Below are 21,272 nucleotides of genomic sequence, written 5' to 3'. Positions count from 1 at the left end.
TGGAGGGACTCGGGACTTCTTTCTTTCGCGCAGTGTCTGGCGCCTTAGCACACCCCGTAGTCTGCCTTGCGCTGCACCGTCCTTGCGGGGCGAAGTTGATGGAAAGTTGCGCGCGCGCGCGTTCTCGCCACCGCGTACCTACCCGCTAAACTGTGGTAGTACCTCTCTTGATTGCGCAATCTCGTCGCGAGTCACGATGTTGCCGTTGCCTGGCCGCTTTTGCTTCGGCAGGGGCCCCACGCCGGCTCGATCAGAAATTAAAACGCGCCGCGGCGCACGCTGACAATTTCGAGTGCGCATAGGGACAGGACCACCAACGCCGCCGCGGATGGAATTTGAATAATACCGCCTGCTTCCTTGTGTACACGCAGAGAAAAAAAAGAAAAGGGAACGCCTGCGCTTGTTTCGAAGCGGAATGCAAGCAGCTCGCTATTCTGCTTCACCTAGGTCGCGGGCGAAGTCCGTGTCTTTACTAAAATCAGCCCCCGTCGTCGTACGCCCCCGGCGCATGCCTCTAATTGTGTGTGTGTGTGTGTGTGTGTGTGTGTGTGTGTGTGTGTGTGTGTGTGTGTGTGTGTGTGTGTGTGTGTGTGTGTGTGTGTGTGTGTGTGTGTGTGTGTGTGTGTGTGTGTGTGTGTGTGTGTACGCACACATACACATACATACACACACATCAAGTATGGAGGGGGGGTGAAGTACAACTTTACTAACATTTCGGCAGACGGTCTACTGTTCGTCAGAGGCACTGAGTCAGTAAATCAGTTTGAAGTAATTCGGTGTTTCTCTGTAGTGGCTGTGTGGCTTACCCGCCGTGCTGGCTCAGTGGCTATGGTGTTAGGCTGCTGAGCACGGAGGTCGCGGGATCGAATCCCGGCCACGGCGGCCGCATTTCGATGGGGGGCGAAATGCGAAAACACCCGTGTACTTAGATTCAGGTGCACATGAAAGAACCCCAGGTGGTCGAAATTTCCTGAGCCCTCCACTACGGTGTGCCTCATAATCAGAAAGTGGTTTTGGCACGTAACCCCCCCCCCTTTTTTTTTTTTTTTTTTGTAGTGGCTGTGCCGATATCATGCATTTCTACGCCTCGCGTGGCTCGGCTCTCGGGCATCCGCGCTTCGCGCGAACACACACACACACACACACACACACACACACACACACACACACACACACACACACACACACACACACACACACACACACACACACACACACACACACACACACACACACACACACACACACACACGCACGCACAGCTTTTGTCACGGTGCCGACAAATGACAGGCTCGGAAGAACAGAAACGAAACTAGTAAGAAATAAAAAAAAGCGCAGACTCTATCGTCTGGCTGCGGCGCCTCAGCCAGTTATAGGGCGCCTCCCGGGTATGTATATCTCTGATTAAAAGAGGATGCCCAATTACCCGATAAAGAAGAAAGAAGGAAAGAAAGAAAAAAAAAGTAACAAGACCGGGAAGGGGTCTGACACCTGTTTAATCCTCCCGCAGCGGCCAGCAGGTAGCAGCAGATATCAGAAAGGCTGGAGAGGGAGAGCTAAGTCGGCACGTTTAATTCTCTCTTTCTTTCTTTTCTTTCTTTCTTTCTCGGGCGTCTCGAAATAGCGGCTCGTGCAACAGAGATCAGCTCGGCGCATGCGCACAACCCCGCAGCCCTACCGCCACCCAGCCGGCTCTGGTAGTAGTAGCCGGTGGTGGTAGTGGCGGAGTGTATAATTGCATTTGAGGGCAGTCCTCCCCTTTTGCGGAACCACGGGTGTTTCGCAAAACGCCAGCTTTGCCACGCCGCCGCCTCCGACCGCGTCGTATACATTTTCCCGCTCTTTTCTTTTCCCCCCGCTTTTTTCTTTCTCTATCTCCTTGTAAGCTTTGAATGCGTGCTTATCTTTTTCTTTTTCTGAGCGTATATTTGGGGCTCCTTGCCTTTCGGCTGGAAAAGTGAACGATGATGGACCACGCCGCGAATGTCGACGGCGTTCCGCTTGTTCCACCGCCACGGATCATCTGTTTACTATGAGACATGTTCCTAGGGATGGGCAACGCAAGCCGGACAAAGGACAAAAGGAAGTACACATTACGAGCGCAGACTAACACCTGGTTTATTTTTTTTTCAAACAAGTGATTAAATGTACAGTGAGTGTGGTCATGTATCGTATCGTGTACTTCCTTTTGTCCTTCGTCCGGGTTACGCTGCCCACCCCTAGGGGAGAGAGAGAGAGAAGTTTAATGATACGAAATGCTGAGAGGTCGGCCTGAGGTATATTCCTCTAGCCAGCTACTTGGGGGAAGGGGAAGAGGGAAAGAAAGAGGGAAGAAAGAGGTGCATGATGTCACGGTGACTATGACGATAGAAGGAAGGTGTAGAACATATGGCAAGCAGTTTGGCATGCACAAAGTCTGCAATCCAAGTCCGTAATTATAGTACGTTCAGTGCACCAACCCGCCCAGCTTGCTGTGTTAATACTGTCAGACGGCAATAAAAGGCACAACCTGTCGCGGCGCGTCGGTGGCTACGTGACACTGTGCTGCTCTGAGCACCAGGTTGCCGGTTCGAATCCCGGCGGCCGCATTTCGACAGAGGGCGGAATGCAAAAGACTTTCGTGTACACCGGGCTTTGGGTGCAAGTTCAGGAACTGGACGTGGTCGAAATTAAACCCGGAGCCCACAACTACGGCGTCCCTCTTTGTAACCCGCTCTTCAGCTTCGAAAGATTCAACGCCACTTTTTTTTATTTAATATGCCGGAAGCTTTACAAGTGTACGGAACTGACAGCCCTCCCTCCCCCCCCCCCCTAGTCACGCGTTCAGCATATCAGGGACGAAAAATCGATACCAATGCCCAACAGTCATTGCTTGGGATTCAACCTGCAGGTTTCGGGCGGCAAATGTCGATGTTGGGAAATCGGTTTGCCGAACCCGCTGACCAAACCGTTATCCCCTTCGCCCCACCCTCATTCCCGTCAACAATAACAACAAAAAAATGAAACTCGATTGTCCGTTTCCGAAGGCCGCGGAGCGTATTCAAAAATGGAGGAGGATATTTTCATTAGAGGAGCGCGCAACAAATTAAACGGTCTATTCCGCGTTCAAAGACCGCTTCCTTCTTAGGCACAAGCTCGTCGCGTGAGTTTTCCTTGCCTGTTTTAATGATCTTTGGGTGGCAGTTTGGCAAGCGTTTCGATTTGACTCGCGTTTGTTCTTTTATTTTTATGCTCTTCCTTGCCTTTGTATTCTCGCCTCTCTTTGATTCTACTCGCGTACCATGTCAGGGCGACGACGTTACGGGCTACCCAGCCCCCCACACTTAAGTCGTGCGTAATCCGTGCTAAAACTGCAGCGTTTCTCCCGGCAGTGCTGCAAGTTCGCCAGTGTCGGGGACAGCGCGTGCGTGCAAGATGGATGTCGTTATAAAGAGCTGCCGCGCCTTGCGAGCACTTCTAACAACATAATGGAAGCGAAGATCCAACTCCTTCAACGTGGCTTTTTACAGCAAGTTGAAACCTCGCGTGTCACACAGGACAGCGACGCGCCGTAATTTGAAGACGGCAATTTCGGCATCGTCGTTAAACAGCCGTGCTGCTACAATGTTGTATTCCTTCCACTCGGCCTTTCACGCGTGAGTGCGCAGTAAGCCTAGTTGCCCTATACCGCGGCCTCGTGTCGACAGATGGCGTCGCAAGATGGATCTTCACGACGGGATGTGCTGTATGGGTCGCTGGACGTTACCCCGAACTAAGTGTACACTCTACATTATGTTGGGCGCGAGTTCGGTGCCACTGCGCATGCGCTGCAGCACCGAGTCTCTCACATACGTCTAGTAGTGGCCATCGAACCTTTCTGAACATTTGTGAAGCATGCCTGATCAAATAAAAACAAAGAAAAAGAGGGCTTCGGCATTGAAGGTGAGCACCACAATCTGCCCTTACCACATGCATCGTCGTATAAGACCTGCAGAGGTGCCGCTGTTATAGTACTTCGTGTTAAAAGCCGTATGATGTCCTTTATATTGAGGCGACAAAGTTTGATTGCTTGCCGACGAAAAAGCACGCGCGTAATCGCAACAATGCCATGCCTGTCTGTGGAGCGTTTTGGCTTTTCCGGAGCGTCGCACTGCCAGAAAAAAGAGGATTGACTTGCTCTTCCTTCAGGATTTAGAGCCGGTGTTATCAACATCAGGGACAGTATATTGTAACGATCCAATTTATTTTCCTTTCGCATCTCCCCCTTCGTCATTCGTTGGCAGGCGTCGCCGCTTCACCGTTATTCTTGGGACTGGGCACTCTACAGGACAGATAAAACTCAAGGCAAAGATTAGAAAACGAAATGGATCGTGACGTAATACAGCCCCTGTTTTATGACACCCCTATAAGAAAAATCTCATATGACACGTATGCCACATGTCCAATAATCTCGTTTCGTCTTTTGAAAACACATATGTTTCATATGTGTTCTCATATCGTCATACGAGATTATTGGATATGTGGCGTACGTGTCATATGAGATATCTTGATAGGGACCTTGGACCGTATTGTGTAATGACCGATTTCATTTTTCCTTCTCTTCGCCCTTCGTAATGCGTGGCTCGGACGTGACCGCCTCATTGCAAGGAACGGACATTCGGCGCTATAGGTGGTACGAAGAAGAATGAAGGGAGAGTTGGCGTGAATCGCTACAAAATGCGGCCGGTCCGAGCGCAGCCATGGATAGATGCTGAAAGAGATGCTGATCCGGCGCAGATTTCAAGCTCGCTTCAAATTTACGCCTTCTTGAGACACGGGGCAAAATTTCTGCTCACATCTTTGCCACACTGAAATCATACGTGGCTCAATTTCGCGTCATGCCAGCAACTCTTGGCGGCAGAAAAGTTGTTTCAGCACTGCTAAGGCAGCATTTGGAAACGAGCCAGGAGCCGCATTTCGTAGCGATCCATTGTCATCTTACTATACAGGGTGTCCCATGTAAAAATATGCAAATGCCACGTAGCTGGACAGAAACGAGGTAGCGTTGTTTGCCGTCGCTCGGAGATTATTTTTTGCATTCCGTCTGATTGCATAATCAGTTCTAATTGATCAATCAGTTTTTCAAACATTATAATTAGATTAAATATGGCAGCGATAAAATTGTAGAGCGGCATGAAAAACTCCCTATGCAGCTTTCGGTTGCTCCATACGTGGTACGTAAGTGTTCTTCCGAGCGTGAGAGAAACCCCCGAAAACACGCTGATGATGATGATGAAAAACTTTATTTATCCCTCTTTAAGGGGAAGGGGGCAATGGAATAAAGGGTGGGAGGAGGAACTACTTGAAGTAGGCCACCTTTATCCTCTCAGCCCACTCCAGGATGGACTCCTGAAGATCGGGCCTGGAGCTGCGCAAGGCAGCCTCCCACTGCTCCTCACTAGATATGAATTGCTTGAGGAAAGGGGGAAGGGGGTGCTTAGGGCACCCCCACACGATGTGGTTTAAGGACCGCTCTGGGAGAGATACAGAATTTACAAGAGGGAGAAAGGTAATGTGATTGCCGCGCGACTGGCCGCTCGATGCACCATGCGTGCCTACGAAGCCTATAGCTAAGTCGTAACTCGACATGGCCACTGAGCGTTGCTATTAGCGCACAATCGTCATGATGGCGGGGAGCACTCGATAAAGATGTTTCGAACCAAACAGTGCAGAAACGTTAAATTTAATTTAGCTTTTAGTGTATACACGAGAAGTTTGCGAACACATGCGGTATACCGGAATTTTTTGCGTCCTAAATTAGAAATGAGATATTAATAGTTCTTAGCTGGAGTAAATGTATCCGCAGGGACATAACATTGGTGCGGCCTTCCTTTCTTTCTTCATTCTTTCCTGGTTCTGTTTGACAACGACGATTCGTGGCACGCAGTGGTTTGCAGCTCATTTTGTTCGAACGCACCCTCGCGAGACATCGCAAATAGCCTATCTCTTGGCTACTCACATGCCGTAACGGGGAAGCAACGCCAGGGTATAGGAGACAGGCAATGGCATCGCGGTCCTTATAGGCAGAGTCTGCGCTGTCGGCACTGCTAAACTCGTCTGTTTGCCGATGTATAGCCCCACGTTCGCCGTGTTGTTTTTCCTCGCTTGTCTATCTCTCACCGTGACCCAGACGCACGAACAGTCTTTTCGCCGCCTCCAGCGTTCAGGCCCGCAAGAAGTTCCGGCCCCCATCGCAAGGCCGCGTCCACGCCTGACCTTGTAAGCTCGCGGGAGTGAAACTGCGGGTAAACCAGTAGTAGGAGGAACCGGCGGAAACAACATCGCAGGCGTACGAGCGCGTCACTTCGTGATGCGAGGAATGTTAAAAGATGGCTTCTTGTACGCTGTGGCCGATCGGCTCGTTGTCTCGCCAGCTTTCCGCGGCCCTCGGCGGCCTTGGGAAAAGCTTATTTCGAAGCGCGGCTTTTGTGAGCCTGCTCGAACGAGGACGCTGTCAATCATGCGTGGCCGTCCGGGGGCGCTCCGTCGCTCTCACGCGGCTTCGCATTTCAGGGATCCTTTCACTCTTTCTTTTTTTTTTTCGTCACCGCCGCACCTCCTCCCCCGGCAACGCAACAAAATTCGCTCCTTTTGGCTCGCGTCGACTTCGAGCAGAGCTTCCGGACCCGAGAATCTCGGATTACTTTTTGTGGCTGATTCCGACGTTGTTCGACAGAGCTCCGCCGTATGCCCTGTCGTCTGCATCTATCTAGCCTGTCGTCTGCACGTAACTGTCTTCTATCACCACTGTTATTACTTTTTCGTCTGCTTCGAAAGGACGGCGCCTCTATACCTCAGGCTCTTCTCTCACCTACGCGTGTGTGTCGGGCGTTCATAGTTAATCACTATCGCTTTCCGTCAAACATCATTCTACTTGCACGTATAAAATACAGAACCCACGTCATCGAATGATCATCGGTCGATGAGTACTTCGAAATAACTCGATACTTCTTCAGTAAATTATTTTCTAGGCCGTCCTCAAGTTTCTTGTACGTGTGCTTTTAAATCTGATGAAGCGAATAAGTCATCTCCTTGTGTACTTGTAGCTTTCACATTTCCGAAGAACTGATGAATACGTTCTTCGGGAAAGTATTTTTGAAGCGCTTAAATTATGCACCTCGCGAAATTTTTTGGAGCATTTCTCTCCGCTGCTGCAAGAAAATATTGGAAGCGGAAATGCTTTTTAAAACTTTGTAGCTCTTTGTCATCGAATGTCATTGCTGTTTTTTACGTGAATCGTATCGCGATTAGGATAAATTCCTGTTTCCTAGCAGTGACTTAATTGCTTTACTTCCCTGCTGGTGCAAAATGTTGGCACCGGCATAATTGTTAAAGTGCAGTCCTTTCACGATTTTCCTTCAACTGGTACGTTATCTCAACTAAAAATTTTCAAACCCATTGTAGTAGGACAAAGGGTCACAAGATGTCGCTACCAGCTTTGCTACTGCTGAGCCCGGCTCCGGTAACCCGTAAATGGTAACGAGCTTGCGGACGAACTAAATCTCTCCAATGAGAGGCCAGCTACAAAGAAGGTTCTTAAGTAGACTCGAGCAAACGACGATAACTTCTGGATTACACTAGACCGAGGGTGCCGGATGATCTGTTTACTGTGTTACTTGCGGTCTGCATGATTCCAGATTGATCTTTGTGGTCATGTTCTTCTGCGGCTACGATACCAGTGATTTTCCTGTTTATTTCACGGTCTGTCTTCTCCGCAAGCTCGGCGACAGCGTTTGTCAGTGCGTGGCCTAGACGACATCATCTTTGAGCCAATCATTCAATACACAAGTTACACAGTAAACACGTCATCTGGCATTATCAGTCACGTGTGCTCCCGAATTTTGCGTCGTGCGCTCGAAACTAAAGTTAACTACAATCTGCGCAGCTGGCTTCCCACTGTGAGCAGGGGACCCGTATGATCTCGAAACGTAATTTGTTTTGACTATGGTCAGTAACCTCTCTAACAATACTAACAATAATTTTACCTAACCGTCAAGCTCTCGACTACACCTGCTTTTTGTGTTTGTCTGCAGTCGCGTGATACGTTTTTGCGCCATTCTGAATTGCCAAAAAAGAAAAAAGAGCGTCACGTCAACATGACCCTCTTCGCGTAACGAATTCGTTGCCGTAAAGCTTTCGTTCGGGCATACTGGCTCATTCGGCGCTTTTGCGCGCAGCCTTGGTTATATAGTTTCGGAATGAACTCATTGGTTGTCTTCTGTTGTGCAGGCGAAGCCATCCACTTAGCCAGGGATTTCGGTTACGTTTGCGAGACCGAATTCCCTTCCAGACAGGTGGCGGAGTACCTATGTAGAAATCACGCCGAACCAACCGACCTCTACCGCAGAAAAGAAGTGCTGCTAGCCACAAAGTGAGTACTTTCGTATTTTCTTTTAATCGAAATTTCTCTCTGCTGTGACACTTGCAGTGAATAGTACCGGTGGAAAAAAAAAAGTGTGGTGTACTGATAGCATGCACAGATGGCGAAGCGTTTTAATCAGATTAAGAGTACATGTTCCAAGTGTGCTTTCTTTTGATCAGTTTACATTCATTGGTAATTGTCTTCTGCACTGAATCAGACGCTTTCTGTTTGCTTTCTGGGAGCGGGTTTTGCGTGGGTGTGTGTCCTTTTGGGAATATTTTTTGTGTGGCTGCTATCCAAGGTACACTTGGCTTGTGGGTGCCTGTGACGGCCTCCTTCAGTGACTTTCAACGTCTCTGACATATTATTTCTGTGGATTTTAATGCGTATTCGTCACTGTGCGACGGCCTCATGCTGCGCACACGGCAACTTACATGACAGTCGCGTTTCTCAACCACGAATAGCACACCGGGAAGCGAAGCCTATAGCAAACTCTCCCAAACTTTTGCACTCCGTAACAACCTGCTAACAATTACCGACTGCCCACGGCAGCTGGCAGATCTTTATACGAAGACAAAGTGGTCATTGATTGACTTATTGATTGTAGTAATCATCTGTTACTGAACAAGGGAAGCTTAATCCTGACGCCACTCTTTTCGATAAGGGTACTTCTTTTCATCAAAGCCCTGACACATTTCGAAAGGGGTCTTGTCTTCCTCACGGCCTTGACGTCTACCTGACAGACAAGCACCTTGTGGAAACGTTAATTGGAGGCTGAGGCTTCTCTTGTTCGCCCACTGTCGGTCAGATATGAATGGCGATATTTTATGTGCTTAGTAACTAGAAGCTAACGTCTAAGACCGATTTTCATGTATGCTCATCGCTCTCGCGCATACAGTCCGGGCTGAGAACCATCATAAAGGCGTCTCGCGAAGATTACGAAACACCGCCCGTCCTGAGTAGTTCGTGTTTTTTTCTTTTTTCCCAGTGCTACAACCATCTTTAATAATGCCATTCACGAACTAGCCCAGCTTTTCAGGAACAGCGGCATCGAAGAAGGAATCTTTCCTCAAAAGCCTTTCAGCTCAAAATGCTTACCTGCACTTACGCCAAGACAGTATTATTTAGCTGACACATTTCTTTTGTCTCGCTTCTGAAAAAAAAAAAAGTCTTATATTAAAACATGCGCACGTCCCCTTCCTAATTCAATGCACAACGTCGAATGGAATGCAGTGGCTCTTGCAAGTTCGCACATATTCTTCGATTCACGAACTCGAGCTTAGATTGTTGCTCATCAATGCTGATTTTCTTTTTTTTTTATTTTACTGCCTGGCAAATGCCCGTCTGGTGGCTGATGAGGGTCTGCTTCGGATCAAATGGCGCCGTACGCTAACGGCACGAGACCATAAAAGACACGACGCCACTACTAAAGCGCTTCACTGCCCAATGTACCTATGACGAGCAGGTCAACAAACTTGAAATATTGTTTTTATTTTGCTACCTCTTCGGTCTGTCCCTTTAACGAGTGTATTAGGCGGCAAACTGCTCGAGGCATTTCCAAAAGGGCGTCGCCTTATTGGTCTCTCATTACATGTCACTCCATTGATGAGCACTACCGCGTTGGAGCTTCAAATTACGGTCGTCGCGCTCAAAGGTTGCGATTCCTCCATAGGCGTACTCGAACGCCAGGACCGTGTTTAGGTGAACGCTGAGGCTTGTACTTAAGTATATCGCAGAAATATTCATGCGACCTTCCGCAACTCGTTTTGCGTTGCACGCGTTCCCCGCCTCTCTCTTTTTTTTTTTTTCTTTTTACATCGCCATAATGGCGGAACACGACGTCCCCTTTAGATCGGTGACCTTTCGGAAGCCCACTAATTGCTCCCGTCGTGGCTTGGCTCGACTTCTTAACATCACACGCAAGCGCAAGCCGTTGCGCTGCAGCTTATATCCACACACAAACACACACAGGCGCGCAAGCTCTCGCTCGCTCCTAGGTACTGCTGTATAGTCAGTCTCCGCCGAGGAGCCGGCTGGAAATGCGGCCAAACCGACGTCCCGTCTTCGGACCCATAATAACTCCCCTGATTGTAATTCAGAGGCGCTCGCGGTATTTATTGCAATTACTGGTCCCCCGAAGACCGCGCGACATTTAGGCGGCGAGCTGAAGCGGCGGCCATTTTAACGCAGAACCACGCCGTGCCAACCGTTGGCAGCGGAAGTAAACGACTGTCTCTCTCTCTCTCTCTCTCTCTCGGGCGAATGCCAGCATCAGCGGAGTCAGCAACGCGAAGGGGGAGGCGAGCGCGTCGGAGAGTGCCGCCACCTAGTAGCTACTCGCGAAAACATTGGCGCGCCCCGGTCGGCAGCCGTCGGTGGTGCCGAAAATGAACGGAGAAAGAAGCGCAGGGAAGTCGCTGATGGATGTGAATAATAACGGCGGGCGCGGCACAGACCCTGTCATTAGGTCCGCTTAGCGATTCTTTTTCCTCTTTCCTCATTGGTCCGGGTGATTACGTCGTGTAGGGGCAAAAATGTTGGATTGGTCTTTTTTGCTGCTGCTGCTGCTGCTGCTGCTGCTGCTTCTTCATTTGCTTTCAGGTGTCGCACGTTATCTTTAAGTCTCTTTCGCCTGCTCGCCTGTCACCTCGCATTCTTTCTTTTTGTTCTTATTGTTGTTGCTGTTGTGCCCTGAACCGAGCAGTCGTAATCGAAACTTCAGACGTTGTTGCCCGAAATTGTTGCCTTTGCCTGGCACATATCGGCACCGTTGTTGGCTGATTCTTAAGTGGCGGAACTGGTTTCCGTCTCATGGATCGGGTTTCTACGAATGTGCTTACTGCCGCGATGTCTTTTTTTTTTTTTTTACTTTGACATGGCGCTCGTGCCTATGATTGCCCCCCGAGTGGTTTCTCGGTGAAAGCAACAGCGGAGACTTCAAATTTACCCTCACCTGTGCGGACGCAATAATGCTTCGATCGCGTGCCTTACTGGAATAAGCCGTATGCCCCCCTCCCCCTCCCCCCCACTGGCCAGGAGTCGCCTCACTGTCATTTTCTCCGCTCCCATCAAATAGGCAAACCCCGGGCGACATTCTTGAGACGCCATTTCGAATTGCTCGAGTATCGAGAAGTATTACGTCATGATTGCGTAATTACGTCGTGTTGTGGTGGAGCCCCACGTCTTCCTTACCCCTGATGGAGGTCATCGAAACTTAATTATGTATAGTATATATCTGTTTTGAGACATCGGCAGGTATTATGTACTGGAATGAGTTCCGTTCATAGTAGTAGTCTCGGGCTGGCTGTACTGAACCAAGATTGACGTAGCGGTCATTTAACTGCCCGTACGATTTTCATGACGTGAGGACGTGTCTGCAGGTCTCGCAGTCTTCTCGAACCTTGTCACAAGAAAGCTCTGAAGGTAAACAGCATTGTAGTGTTGCGCTCGGTGCTGGCTCATGGTTCATAGAGTGCAACTTATATTCAGCCTTCAGTGCACTATCTGCGAAGTATGTTTTTCATTACCGTACGTGTAACAATAAAAGTTACGAGACAGCATGGTGACATTCATCGACGTCCTGCTTGGCAAGGCCCAAGAGCTTCGAGAAGAATGCTAAATGTTAAGGCTACATGTGAACAGAATTTGCTCTGCAACTGTTTGAATAAGAGGCGCGGATAAGTTCAGCTGGTCAAAAGAATGTAGGCAGAAGGAGCTTAACCATTCTACAGCCCAGTGTCACCCGACTGCGCCACTTTAGAGGCCTGTGATGCCACGAGAAGAGAGCGGCTTGTCTCACTCACCTGTGGTTAATGGAAACGTGGTTAATTGAACGATGCTTCACGACACTTTTCGAATATACCATCTGCTTAATTAATTAATATGAATTTGTCCTCGAAGTGAACGTAGGTCTGCCATAGCAAGTTACACTTAGTGTTTGAACCGTGTCCTGAAGCCTCTTGTGTATCGTATGTGCCTCCGAGATCGCGAAAAAGTTTACTAGCTACACTTAATCGTTGCAATGGACCGTGCTACCTTGTCTCAAGCCTCTTGTTTGTAACTTTTCTAATCACGTAAACGCCAGAAAATAAGACTGCGAAAGAAGACAAAAAAAAAATGTGCGCGGAAACATTTGAGGCAACAGCCGTGTTTCGGCGAGTGCATGCTAGATGGCGCCACAATCCCACGCAGCAGCGAACGCAGAGGCTTCACCAAGACGGATAACACCTGCGCCTTGCTAACTGAAGTTCGTTAACCTATACCTGAAGCTACGATCGATGGTCAAGACCAAGTACGTGAGCGCCACCGTGTACAGAGGGAACCTTACTTTGCCCGCAGACACACTGCTTCTATCACTCGAAGTTTCATGCGAAGAGCCCTTAGATATTGTTTTATTTTCTTTAGAGTGTGGCATCTAACACCAGCTGTGAGCTCATAAGAGGATGTTGTAACTTGTCTGTAAACGTTACTAGCCTTCACGCAATACTGTGTTGCCGGAAACGTGAACTGCAGCAACAACGCTGGCTTGGACATCTTGTGACGCTTTGTACAACCACAACGCGCTAGACACGCTTTCGTGTTACGTGGGTGTTCTTGTCGGAGAAAAAAATAAGTCTGCATGCTAACGATTACATCTATGCCTACGCTTTACGCCAGTATACATTTAAGTAGAATATAGTTGGTTACCCCAACAATAGCCGAGTATACTGTTTGGTTACGTTCTATGCCACCGACGCACCGGCTCGTCTTTACGTCTCCGGTAACCCGGTATCCCGGATACGTATTCCGGGTACGTATCCCGGGTATCCCGGTAAGCTTGTACGTTTACAGTAAGTTAAAGCTCATATAGACACTATTTTATTGTTTGCGCTTGACCTTGCGTCTGTCACACGCATCTTAGTCGTATACTTGCGTCGTGAAAAGCCGCATGACTGACTACATTATCGCCTTCACAGGGACATGGTGAAGGAGTTCGTGGACCTGCTGAACCGGGACCGGTCTTCGTGGTGTGTGCTTGTTGAAGAAAAAAAAAGTCTGCATGTTAACGATTACGTTACTGCCTACGCTTTACACCAGTGCATATTCGAGTAGAATATGGTTGGTTACCCCAACAATAGCCGAGTATACTGTTTGGTTAAGTTCTACGCAACTGACACACCGGCTCGCGTTTGCGTCTCCGGTAACCCGGTATCCCGGGTACGTATCGCGGGTATCCCGGTAAGCTTGTACGTTTACAGTAAGTTAAAGCTCATATGGACACTATTTTATGGTTTGCGCTTGACCTTGCGTCTGTCACATGCGTCTTAGTCGTATACTTGCGTCGTGAAAAGCCGCGTGACTGACTACACTATCGCCTGCACAGGGGCATGGTGAAGGAGTTCGTGGACCTGCTGAACCAGGACCGGTCTCCGCTGTGCAACACGCGGCCGCAGAACATCCTCGAGCCCAGCATTCAGCGCCACCTGACGCATTTTTCGCTCATCACGCACGGCTTCGGCAGTCCCGCGATCGTGGCCGCCCTGACGGCCGTGCAGAACTTCTTGAACGAGTCGGTGAAATACCTCGAGAAGCAGATCAACAGCTACCCCGGCGGCGCGCCGCCTCACCTGGCCTCCGTAGACCCCAAGAAAGAAGACGCAAAGAAGTAGGCCGCAGTCGTAGCCGAAACCGTAGCCGCACCCGTGGCCCCCGTCTTCGCGAAGAGACAGCCTAGGGAATCGAGTTGGAGAGAAGTCCTCGGGACGTCGCCTTTCGGAATTGGAGACCCGTGCCATTCGTCCTTTTTCGCGTAATCTCCGAACCGACGGGGCGGTAATCCGAGAAACCTCTCCAGCTGCACTACGTGAAAACAACGTGTTGGTCCTGTGACCGCTTGCGCTGTGTGCTGAATCGCGCCGCGCCAGCCTGGCTGCCCGCCCGCTCGCCCGCCCACTTGCCTGCTGTCTCCGGCTGTGGTGGCCGCTCCTTGCAGGGTGCGTGACAATTTGACACGACGCGCGAGAGCACCCGTTCGGTAAGCGAAAATACGGCAACTCGAGGGATGTTTGTCGCGGGGTGTACGGTCGAACGCAACGAGCCCGACCGTCGTCACGCGCGACAGAAATTCGACGACGTATACGACGCCGGTCGCGTGACGTGCGTTCTCGTGTCACGATCATACCACTCTCGCCCCACGAGTAAGAAGAAGAAAACAATTCCTCGATAGGAAAAATACGATCGGATTTGATCGCGGTGCACCCCCGGCCAGAAATTGGGCGATTCCGCAGGCAGGCAATACGCACAGGGTGCGTCGGCAAACATCGACCACGCTTTGAAAGCCTCGTAGCGTCGGAAAGGCGGCAGCAACGGGGCAGCACCAGCAGCCGACGGAAGGTACCAGGCGGTGCGCGCGGGAGGGGCCAAACGGTTTGGGAAAAGTGCGCTACGCCGCGCCGTGCCGCCTCTGTGCTGTGATATCAACGAAGAGGACGGCGTCGGAGCGGCGGCGACGTGCAACCGCGGCTCGTGTGAACAGTTGTGCTGCGCGGCCCTTTCGAGCTGCAGGAACGTTGTCGAAGCACCGGGCGACCTCTTCTTCTGTCTTCTCTCTTCGCGTCCCCTCCAACGATGAAAAACAAGAGACCCTGACACGCGCGCGCCAAATGAACTGCATTCAAGGAGCCCCCCCTCCGAGCCAGCGTTTTAAAAGCAGAGGCCTCGCGAGGCCTTCGCCGCAGCCACAGAGCGACTCGCGTCGTGGTGTCGTTCTTCTCTCTGTGTGTGTATCCTGGGTGCCATATGTGTACATGTCGTGGAAGTCCCCCGCGCGTAATGTGCCACAGCCTCGAGACGGCGCCTCCGCCGCGTCCTCCTCTTCTTCTTCATGGCCGACGACGGCGAGGCACAGTCGCGCCCCTTCTCGCGGAGGAGGGACGTCGTCGAAAGCTCAAATTGTTGCCAAAGCGAGAGTATGCTCGCCCCACCCCTTTCGACTCACGGACACAATCTGCGTTCTCTTGTCGTGGAGCTTTGTTTCCTTTCTCGCTTATTTTTATTATTTTGTTTTAATCCTATAGTCCCTCGTGGTGTCCGGCCGGGCCGATGCTCGGCCATATGTGTGTGTGGCTCTCTCTGTACTCGCCTGGAACTTCCTATCATCATCTTATTCTTAGGTGTGTTCTTGTCACTTTGCAAAAAAAGCTCTTTGCTCACTGTGTCTTCTCAGTGTTTCTCTTCGTGTGCGTCCGGATGCCAGAACCGGGGTTCGAGTGCCTTCGTTGTTATATTGAATGGGGTAAAAGTTCACCGGATCATTTGCACGTCACTTTTACGCTTCAATAGAAACAAAGTTTCGTCCGTACGACAGCCAAGAATGTGAGGCGTTTATTGGCAGAGAGCAGAATGCACTTGATGTATGCACCAGCAGAAAAATTTCCATCGTACTGGCTTCTTTTAGTATCCTCAACGCATGGCCACGCTAGCGCAAAGGACGCTTGCTGCATTCCGCCACTGACAGTACAAGCACCCCGCGACTAGGCGAGCGGCAAGTGTTCTTCACAGCGCAGCGAATGGCAGAAGTTGCCTCGGAACCGTTCTTTCGGGGCTCGCCGGCATGCGAGGCGTTGCACGTCGAGTAGACCACTCAGAAGCGTCCGATTCATTCACGAGTGTGAGTGATGATTGAATTATTTCTAATGGCATCTATTTTGAAACGTCGTGGCTACAAATAGTCACCTAGCCTGTGTGAGCTAATCACGTTTTTTATGTAGCTATCGCTATCCAGCATTTAGCGTAAGCTGCGTCATTAAGTGCAGCTAGGAACTACCTACCTACCCACCTGTTGACCTCGTCAAAGATCACCGATCCCAGCCGGAGCGAGAAAGGGACGATATCACGTGACTTGCGTGGCGGCGGAGACGGCTACAGACTTAACTGCAATACAAAGTTATAGCCCCTCCGTAGAAGCATTGCGGTTTACGGAACACCGGAAATGACGTAGATGGCAGCAGCAGCAGCATTGGTAGCGCCATATTGTGACTTCCTTCAAACAGAACCCTCTGTAACCCTTTTGTGTGGCGTCAATATAAAAAAAAAGGGGGGGAAGAAATCTGTCGCACACTAATGACTACTGACACCGTTGCAACAACTGATCGGTACAACATATACAGCTACAATTATAGCTCTGCGCGGGGCCTTCGAGATCGAGGACTGCGTGCAGTTTCCGGCGCAATGTTGGAGGCCGTGCTCTCTGTGCTCTAGTTGACGCCACCGGCCCTGCTGTGCTGGGAACCTCATGCTGTGCACGTCCGTGCCTCCGGTATTCCGTAAACTGTTTAATGGACGGCCTGCAACTCTATCGTTGCATCTTGACGCAAGCGCCTTTCCTCTAGTGTGGCTGTGCGTTAAGCCTAACGTCGGGACATGAAAGTGCGTCACGCTGGTGCGCCCCCTTGTATCTCAATCGGCGTAGTCTGGAACCTTTCAAAGGCACCGGAACCGTTCTGGCTGATGGAGCCGTCACTTACGTCGCCCTACGGCAACTCAAGGCAATAATCATCAAGCAATGCACTTCTTACATGTTGTATCTAGTGGCCGTGTGAAATATTTTTTTTTTCTTCTCACTGTGCTGTACTATACACGAATGACGAGTAATAGCTATAAAGAGAGGAAGCAGAAGGCAGCGTCATTTCTTTTTGTTTGCTTACGTCACAGTATTCACGTCGTCACCAGTGTCTGCGGTGCGACCAATTGCTCATAAGATATACTGAATGAATTCTCATCTTGACGTCAGAACGCGCCAGAAATATTGTGGGGTGGTGCGAAAAGTTTTATATTTATTGGTAAAATACTGTGTTCACTTGTTTTTTTTTTTCTTTAATCGTAACGCTGTTGCATTGTTTGCTCTGTGGCTTGTCTCAATCTTTAAAAGAGGCATGCTGGCTTATTTTGAGGCTATGCTGTCGTATCAGAAATTATTTTTTAGTGTTCTATACGATTACCCAAGGTGCAATACATGCTCACTGAGTGAATGGCTGTGTGGTCGACGTAGCCGCATTGTGTGCGATACATTTTCTTTTAATTATTATATGTCTGTTTTCACTTGCTCATACAACCGTTGCTGGCAACCTTTCAAACTTCCCATTTTACTTTACCATTTCACAAGAGGCGGTACTAAGCTAATTCCATTCTATGTTGAATTTTTTTTAGGAAAAAAATGCAAACTACCTCAGTCGCCGCCCAAAAGTGTCGGAAATATTTGGTGGCTCTTAAAAATCACTCGAACAAATATCGATCAGGAGGCGCATTCGCAATTATGCTTTAGGATATTTTACGCGTCACACCTGAAGAGTCACTTTCCAGAACTGTAGTGGCATATTTAGTCACTGGTATCGTACAGTGCGCATTGTGTGAATGCCGCATATTTTTAAGGTATCTTCTTTTTTTTAATTCGCCCTCATTTGAGTTTATGGGCTCACCATTTTTTAAGTTTACATTTTGTTGTGGGACCTCTCTAAATCATGGCGTATTCTGCAGAATTTTGCTCCTCGCTGCTACATGCATTGGGCCTCAATTGCGAGAAATGCTTGTACCAATGAACTGAATCCATCATGAACATACATACACATGCCTGGATGGCCCGTGATGTAAGGTATGACGCCTGTAAGATGACCTGATACCAAATTAGTGGAAATAAAGTGTTCTGTGCCACGGATTTTTTGTATGGTACAAATCTGGGCCTGATGGCAAAGATTTTAACTTTTTTTTCGCAGAAGTTTTAAGACATACACCAAATCTTTTCATTCGCGAAAGGTATTATTACTCATTAATTTCTCACCAAAGAACATGATATGGTCAGCCGATGTTTTTTAACGCAGAAGTGAGACGAGTGGTGGTTGATTTATTTTTAAGCTTTGAGGTCAAAGTGCGTGCCTCGCATAGAAAAAAAGAATATAGAGAAAAACGTTCAGTGGTTGTACATTTTATAGCATCAAGGCGTATAGAGTCTGTCCCAGCGTGCCACAATCTTTGTGTACATATTACCTGTATATATCGGCAACGATCCTGTCGAGTTTTTAATCCCCAAGCTGATATCGTACACCTTGGTATTGAATTTGCGACTTTTGCTTTTTTTTTTCTCGAAATCTGTGTTTAAACCGTCGGATAGATATTATTTAAGAAATGCTCAACTCCACACTCTTACTTTATCTTCTCTTGGTATTGCCTGGATGGGTGTAGCATTTCTGAAACTGTATATGGCGTTTGGGATGGTGCGATTGACTTGAGTGTGTATAGCAAGAGCATGAGACGATGGCGGTAGTTGTTTTCGGCGCAATGTTTTCTCTTAGTTTAAATTAGGCGACAGAGCGACCAGTTTTCCTTGAGTTTGTTGCGCCGCGAGGACTTCGGAGAGTTTTAGCGCGTCTGCAAACGCGTTAAGAGTTTACCGAATACCGGAACGCCGGATAAGCCCATGGCAGAAGCAGCGCTGGTTGCTCCACCTCGGGACGCTTTTCTCAACCGTAAAAGCTGTAGCGTAGCCTCCGAGATTGTGCGCTCTGATAGGTTTGCCAGAATTTTTGTAGGAAACTGTTTGCCAGCAAGCACATTCTCGGAGGCCGTGGATATAGAAACGTCCTTGCATCGCGTCATGGTTTACGCAGAAGTGGAAAAGGTAAAAGGACCCCCTATCCTCTATTTGTCGTTGCCAACTTCTTTGCGCCAGCTGATAGGTAGACCATGCTCGTTGCAATTAATGTGCACTTTAGTTGAAGTAAATGTCACGTGATGGCGCCACCAGTACTGTCGTTCACGTCTGTGCCGCCGGTGTTCCGTTATTCCGTAAACTGCAATAGTTTTCGCAATAGCAGAACTTCCGTGAACTGTGAATGCTTATTGCGGAAAGCTAAATAATTTTTCTTTTTCTCTCTCATCCTCGATATCGTATGCTTTTTTAATGCGTTTCAGCTCAAGTCCACAGCGCGTGTTTGTACAGCTCGAGAAAACGGCACGACTAAGTACTGATGGAAACTTTTGTTGAGATATTCATCGCCGCCTTTCCTCACACTCAGCAGGCTAACGTCACACTTGTCAACGAATTTGAAAACTGTTTCCTCCTCTCTTTCAGCTCGCTGTTTGTCGTGCGAAACATACAAACGCGCGCGCTTTGTACTTTCTTTTTTGCCGTGTCCTGAACAATGAGATAACGGTCGTTAAAAACAGCGACGCTCGCAGGGAGTTCCAAGTCAGTTGTGTCTATATGAGCCAACCAATAGACTGTATGGGAAACAACCAGCACTCAAATCAGTCTAGTAGGGCATGGATACAAAAGCATTGGCTAGCGGAAATAGCGATGTAGTCAACATGGGAGCTCGTCTCTGAGCTGGCCTTCTGACGTCGGTGTCCCTGTTTGATCCAGCCGAGGTTATGGATGCGAAGTACTGTTAAGCTGGCTTTCCCGCAAATTCACAGTGCTCCACGCAAGACGACCGGCCTTCGCACTATCGGAACCTGAAAGCCGTCTGCTAATATCAGCGAGGATAGCGAGAGGAAAGGAGGGTAGCAAGAATGGTGTGGTACCAGGTTTTTGCCGTGCACATATTTCTACAGCTTATATCGGCTCGCAAAATTCTGTTGACACGTATAGCGTTCTTTGAGATAGATGGGCCTCCGTGATCGCCGCCGGTCGTCACGTGACGCTTTTTCTTGCGTGTGCCGTCTGTTCAGAGAATCTGTTCCTTCTTCTCCCCTTTCTCTTTATAGGTTAGCTAACCGTCTGCATCTCTTTTTAAGTTCTCCTCTCTAGCGCGACGACTGCCTTTTTTTGCAAGCCGAGCGAGATATGCGAGGAAGCGCACTTGCGGAGTTTCAATCTCCTATCGCCATGCAGTTGGGTGGCCTTGCAGGTCGCAGAGTCGTGCGGTGACTAACAACGCAAAAAAAAAAAAAAGCGAGTTGGATTGGAAAATCTTTAATAAAAGTCCTGCAGGACGCACGTGTTTAATCGAATCAACGGGAATCCAAGGTGGCAGGAAAAACGACAAAATGAATGTCCTGATATGCCTCGAGACATATTGTATCAGTGCGACAAAAAACTGAGCACCCCCCCCCCCCACCTACACACACACGTGTCACCATTTATCACACGTGTTTGGGAGGCACCTCCTTTGCCGCCTCACCTGTACGCTTGTGGACATTACCTTGTGTTTGAAAGCTTCTGAGCGAATTTGCATTTCGTATACCATTGAAAACACGACTTACGTTTCAAAGAAATTGCTCTGAACCCTGAGGTTCTTATTCCACAGCACCACAGATTCGTCCAAGCTCGTTTGTTGCAGAATAAGCCACATATTTATGGCATATTTAACGCTAAAGTTCGTAAAACGATGTGATGGAGCATATACATACTAAATACTGACGTTTCCTTTTTTTTTTTTTACTAGCATTCCTTTCTAGTTCGAAGAAATCCGGAACGTCCGATTATAGCTTGCCTAAATTATTTGTCTTAGTGAAATCAAACCGGTTCCAGAATAGCACGATCCCGGATTTCGATGGGGGCTAAATGCGAGAACACCCGTGTACTTAGATTTAGGGCACATTCACACCGGCGACTTGAGGAGGTCGCGCGACCATTTGCGACTCGCAATCAAAAAGCGACCGAAGGCGACTGATGTTCACACTGGCAAGCCCGGCTGAGCGCGACCCGCAAGTCGCAATCCCGGAGATTATCGTTCTCAGCGAGAACTCTTGGAATCTACGCGGAATTTGAACGCGACGCCAAAGGAGGCCGGATGTAGACACACGAAAGATCACTTCCGGTGCACCGCTGATTGGTTCATCAGTTTTGCGACCACGGTCGCGCGACTGAAAAATCGCGCAGAGAGCGACTGGCCCAAAATGGTCGCTTTTCAAGAAA

The 21,272-nt window shown here is 49.0% G+C and overlaps 1 protein-coding gene across 4 annotated transcripts in view; it reads left to right on the top strand.

Moving 5' to 3' along the window:
• Positions 1 to 18,071, top strand: part of TfAP-2 (transcription factor AP-2) — a 218,705-nt gene extending 200,634 nt beyond the window's left edge. For 3 of the 4 annotated variants that reach the window (XM_075669423.1, XM_075669421.1, XM_075669420.1), the window contains exons 6-8: positions 8,248 to 8,389; positions 13,336 to 13,386; positions 13,743 to 18,071. In XM_075669423.1, coding sequence (XP_075525538.1) covers positions 8,248 to 8,389; positions 13,336 to 13,386; positions 13,743 to 14,028 — 479 coding nt within the window. In that variant the 3' untranslated portion in view covers positions 14,029 to 18,071. The remainder of the gene's footprint in view (positions 1 to 8,247; positions 8,390 to 13,335; positions 13,387 to 13,742) is intronic. The other variant, XM_075669422.1, reaches the window with a different exon arrangement.
• Positions 18,072 to 21,272: the final 3,201 nt, after the last annotated feature.

The sequence above is a fragment of the Dermacentor variabilis genome, chromosome 9 (genome assembly GCF_050947875.1).
Source record: "Dermacentor variabilis isolate Ectoservices chromosome 9, ASM5094787v1, whole genome shotgun sequence".
In the NCBI taxonomy this organism is placed as follows: Eukaryota; Metazoa; Arthropoda; class Arachnida; order Ixodida; family Ixodidae; genus Dermacentor; species Dermacentor variabilis.
The sequence above is the reverse complement of the archived record's forward strand: the minus strand, read 5'-3'. Positions and strand labels throughout refer to the sequence as shown.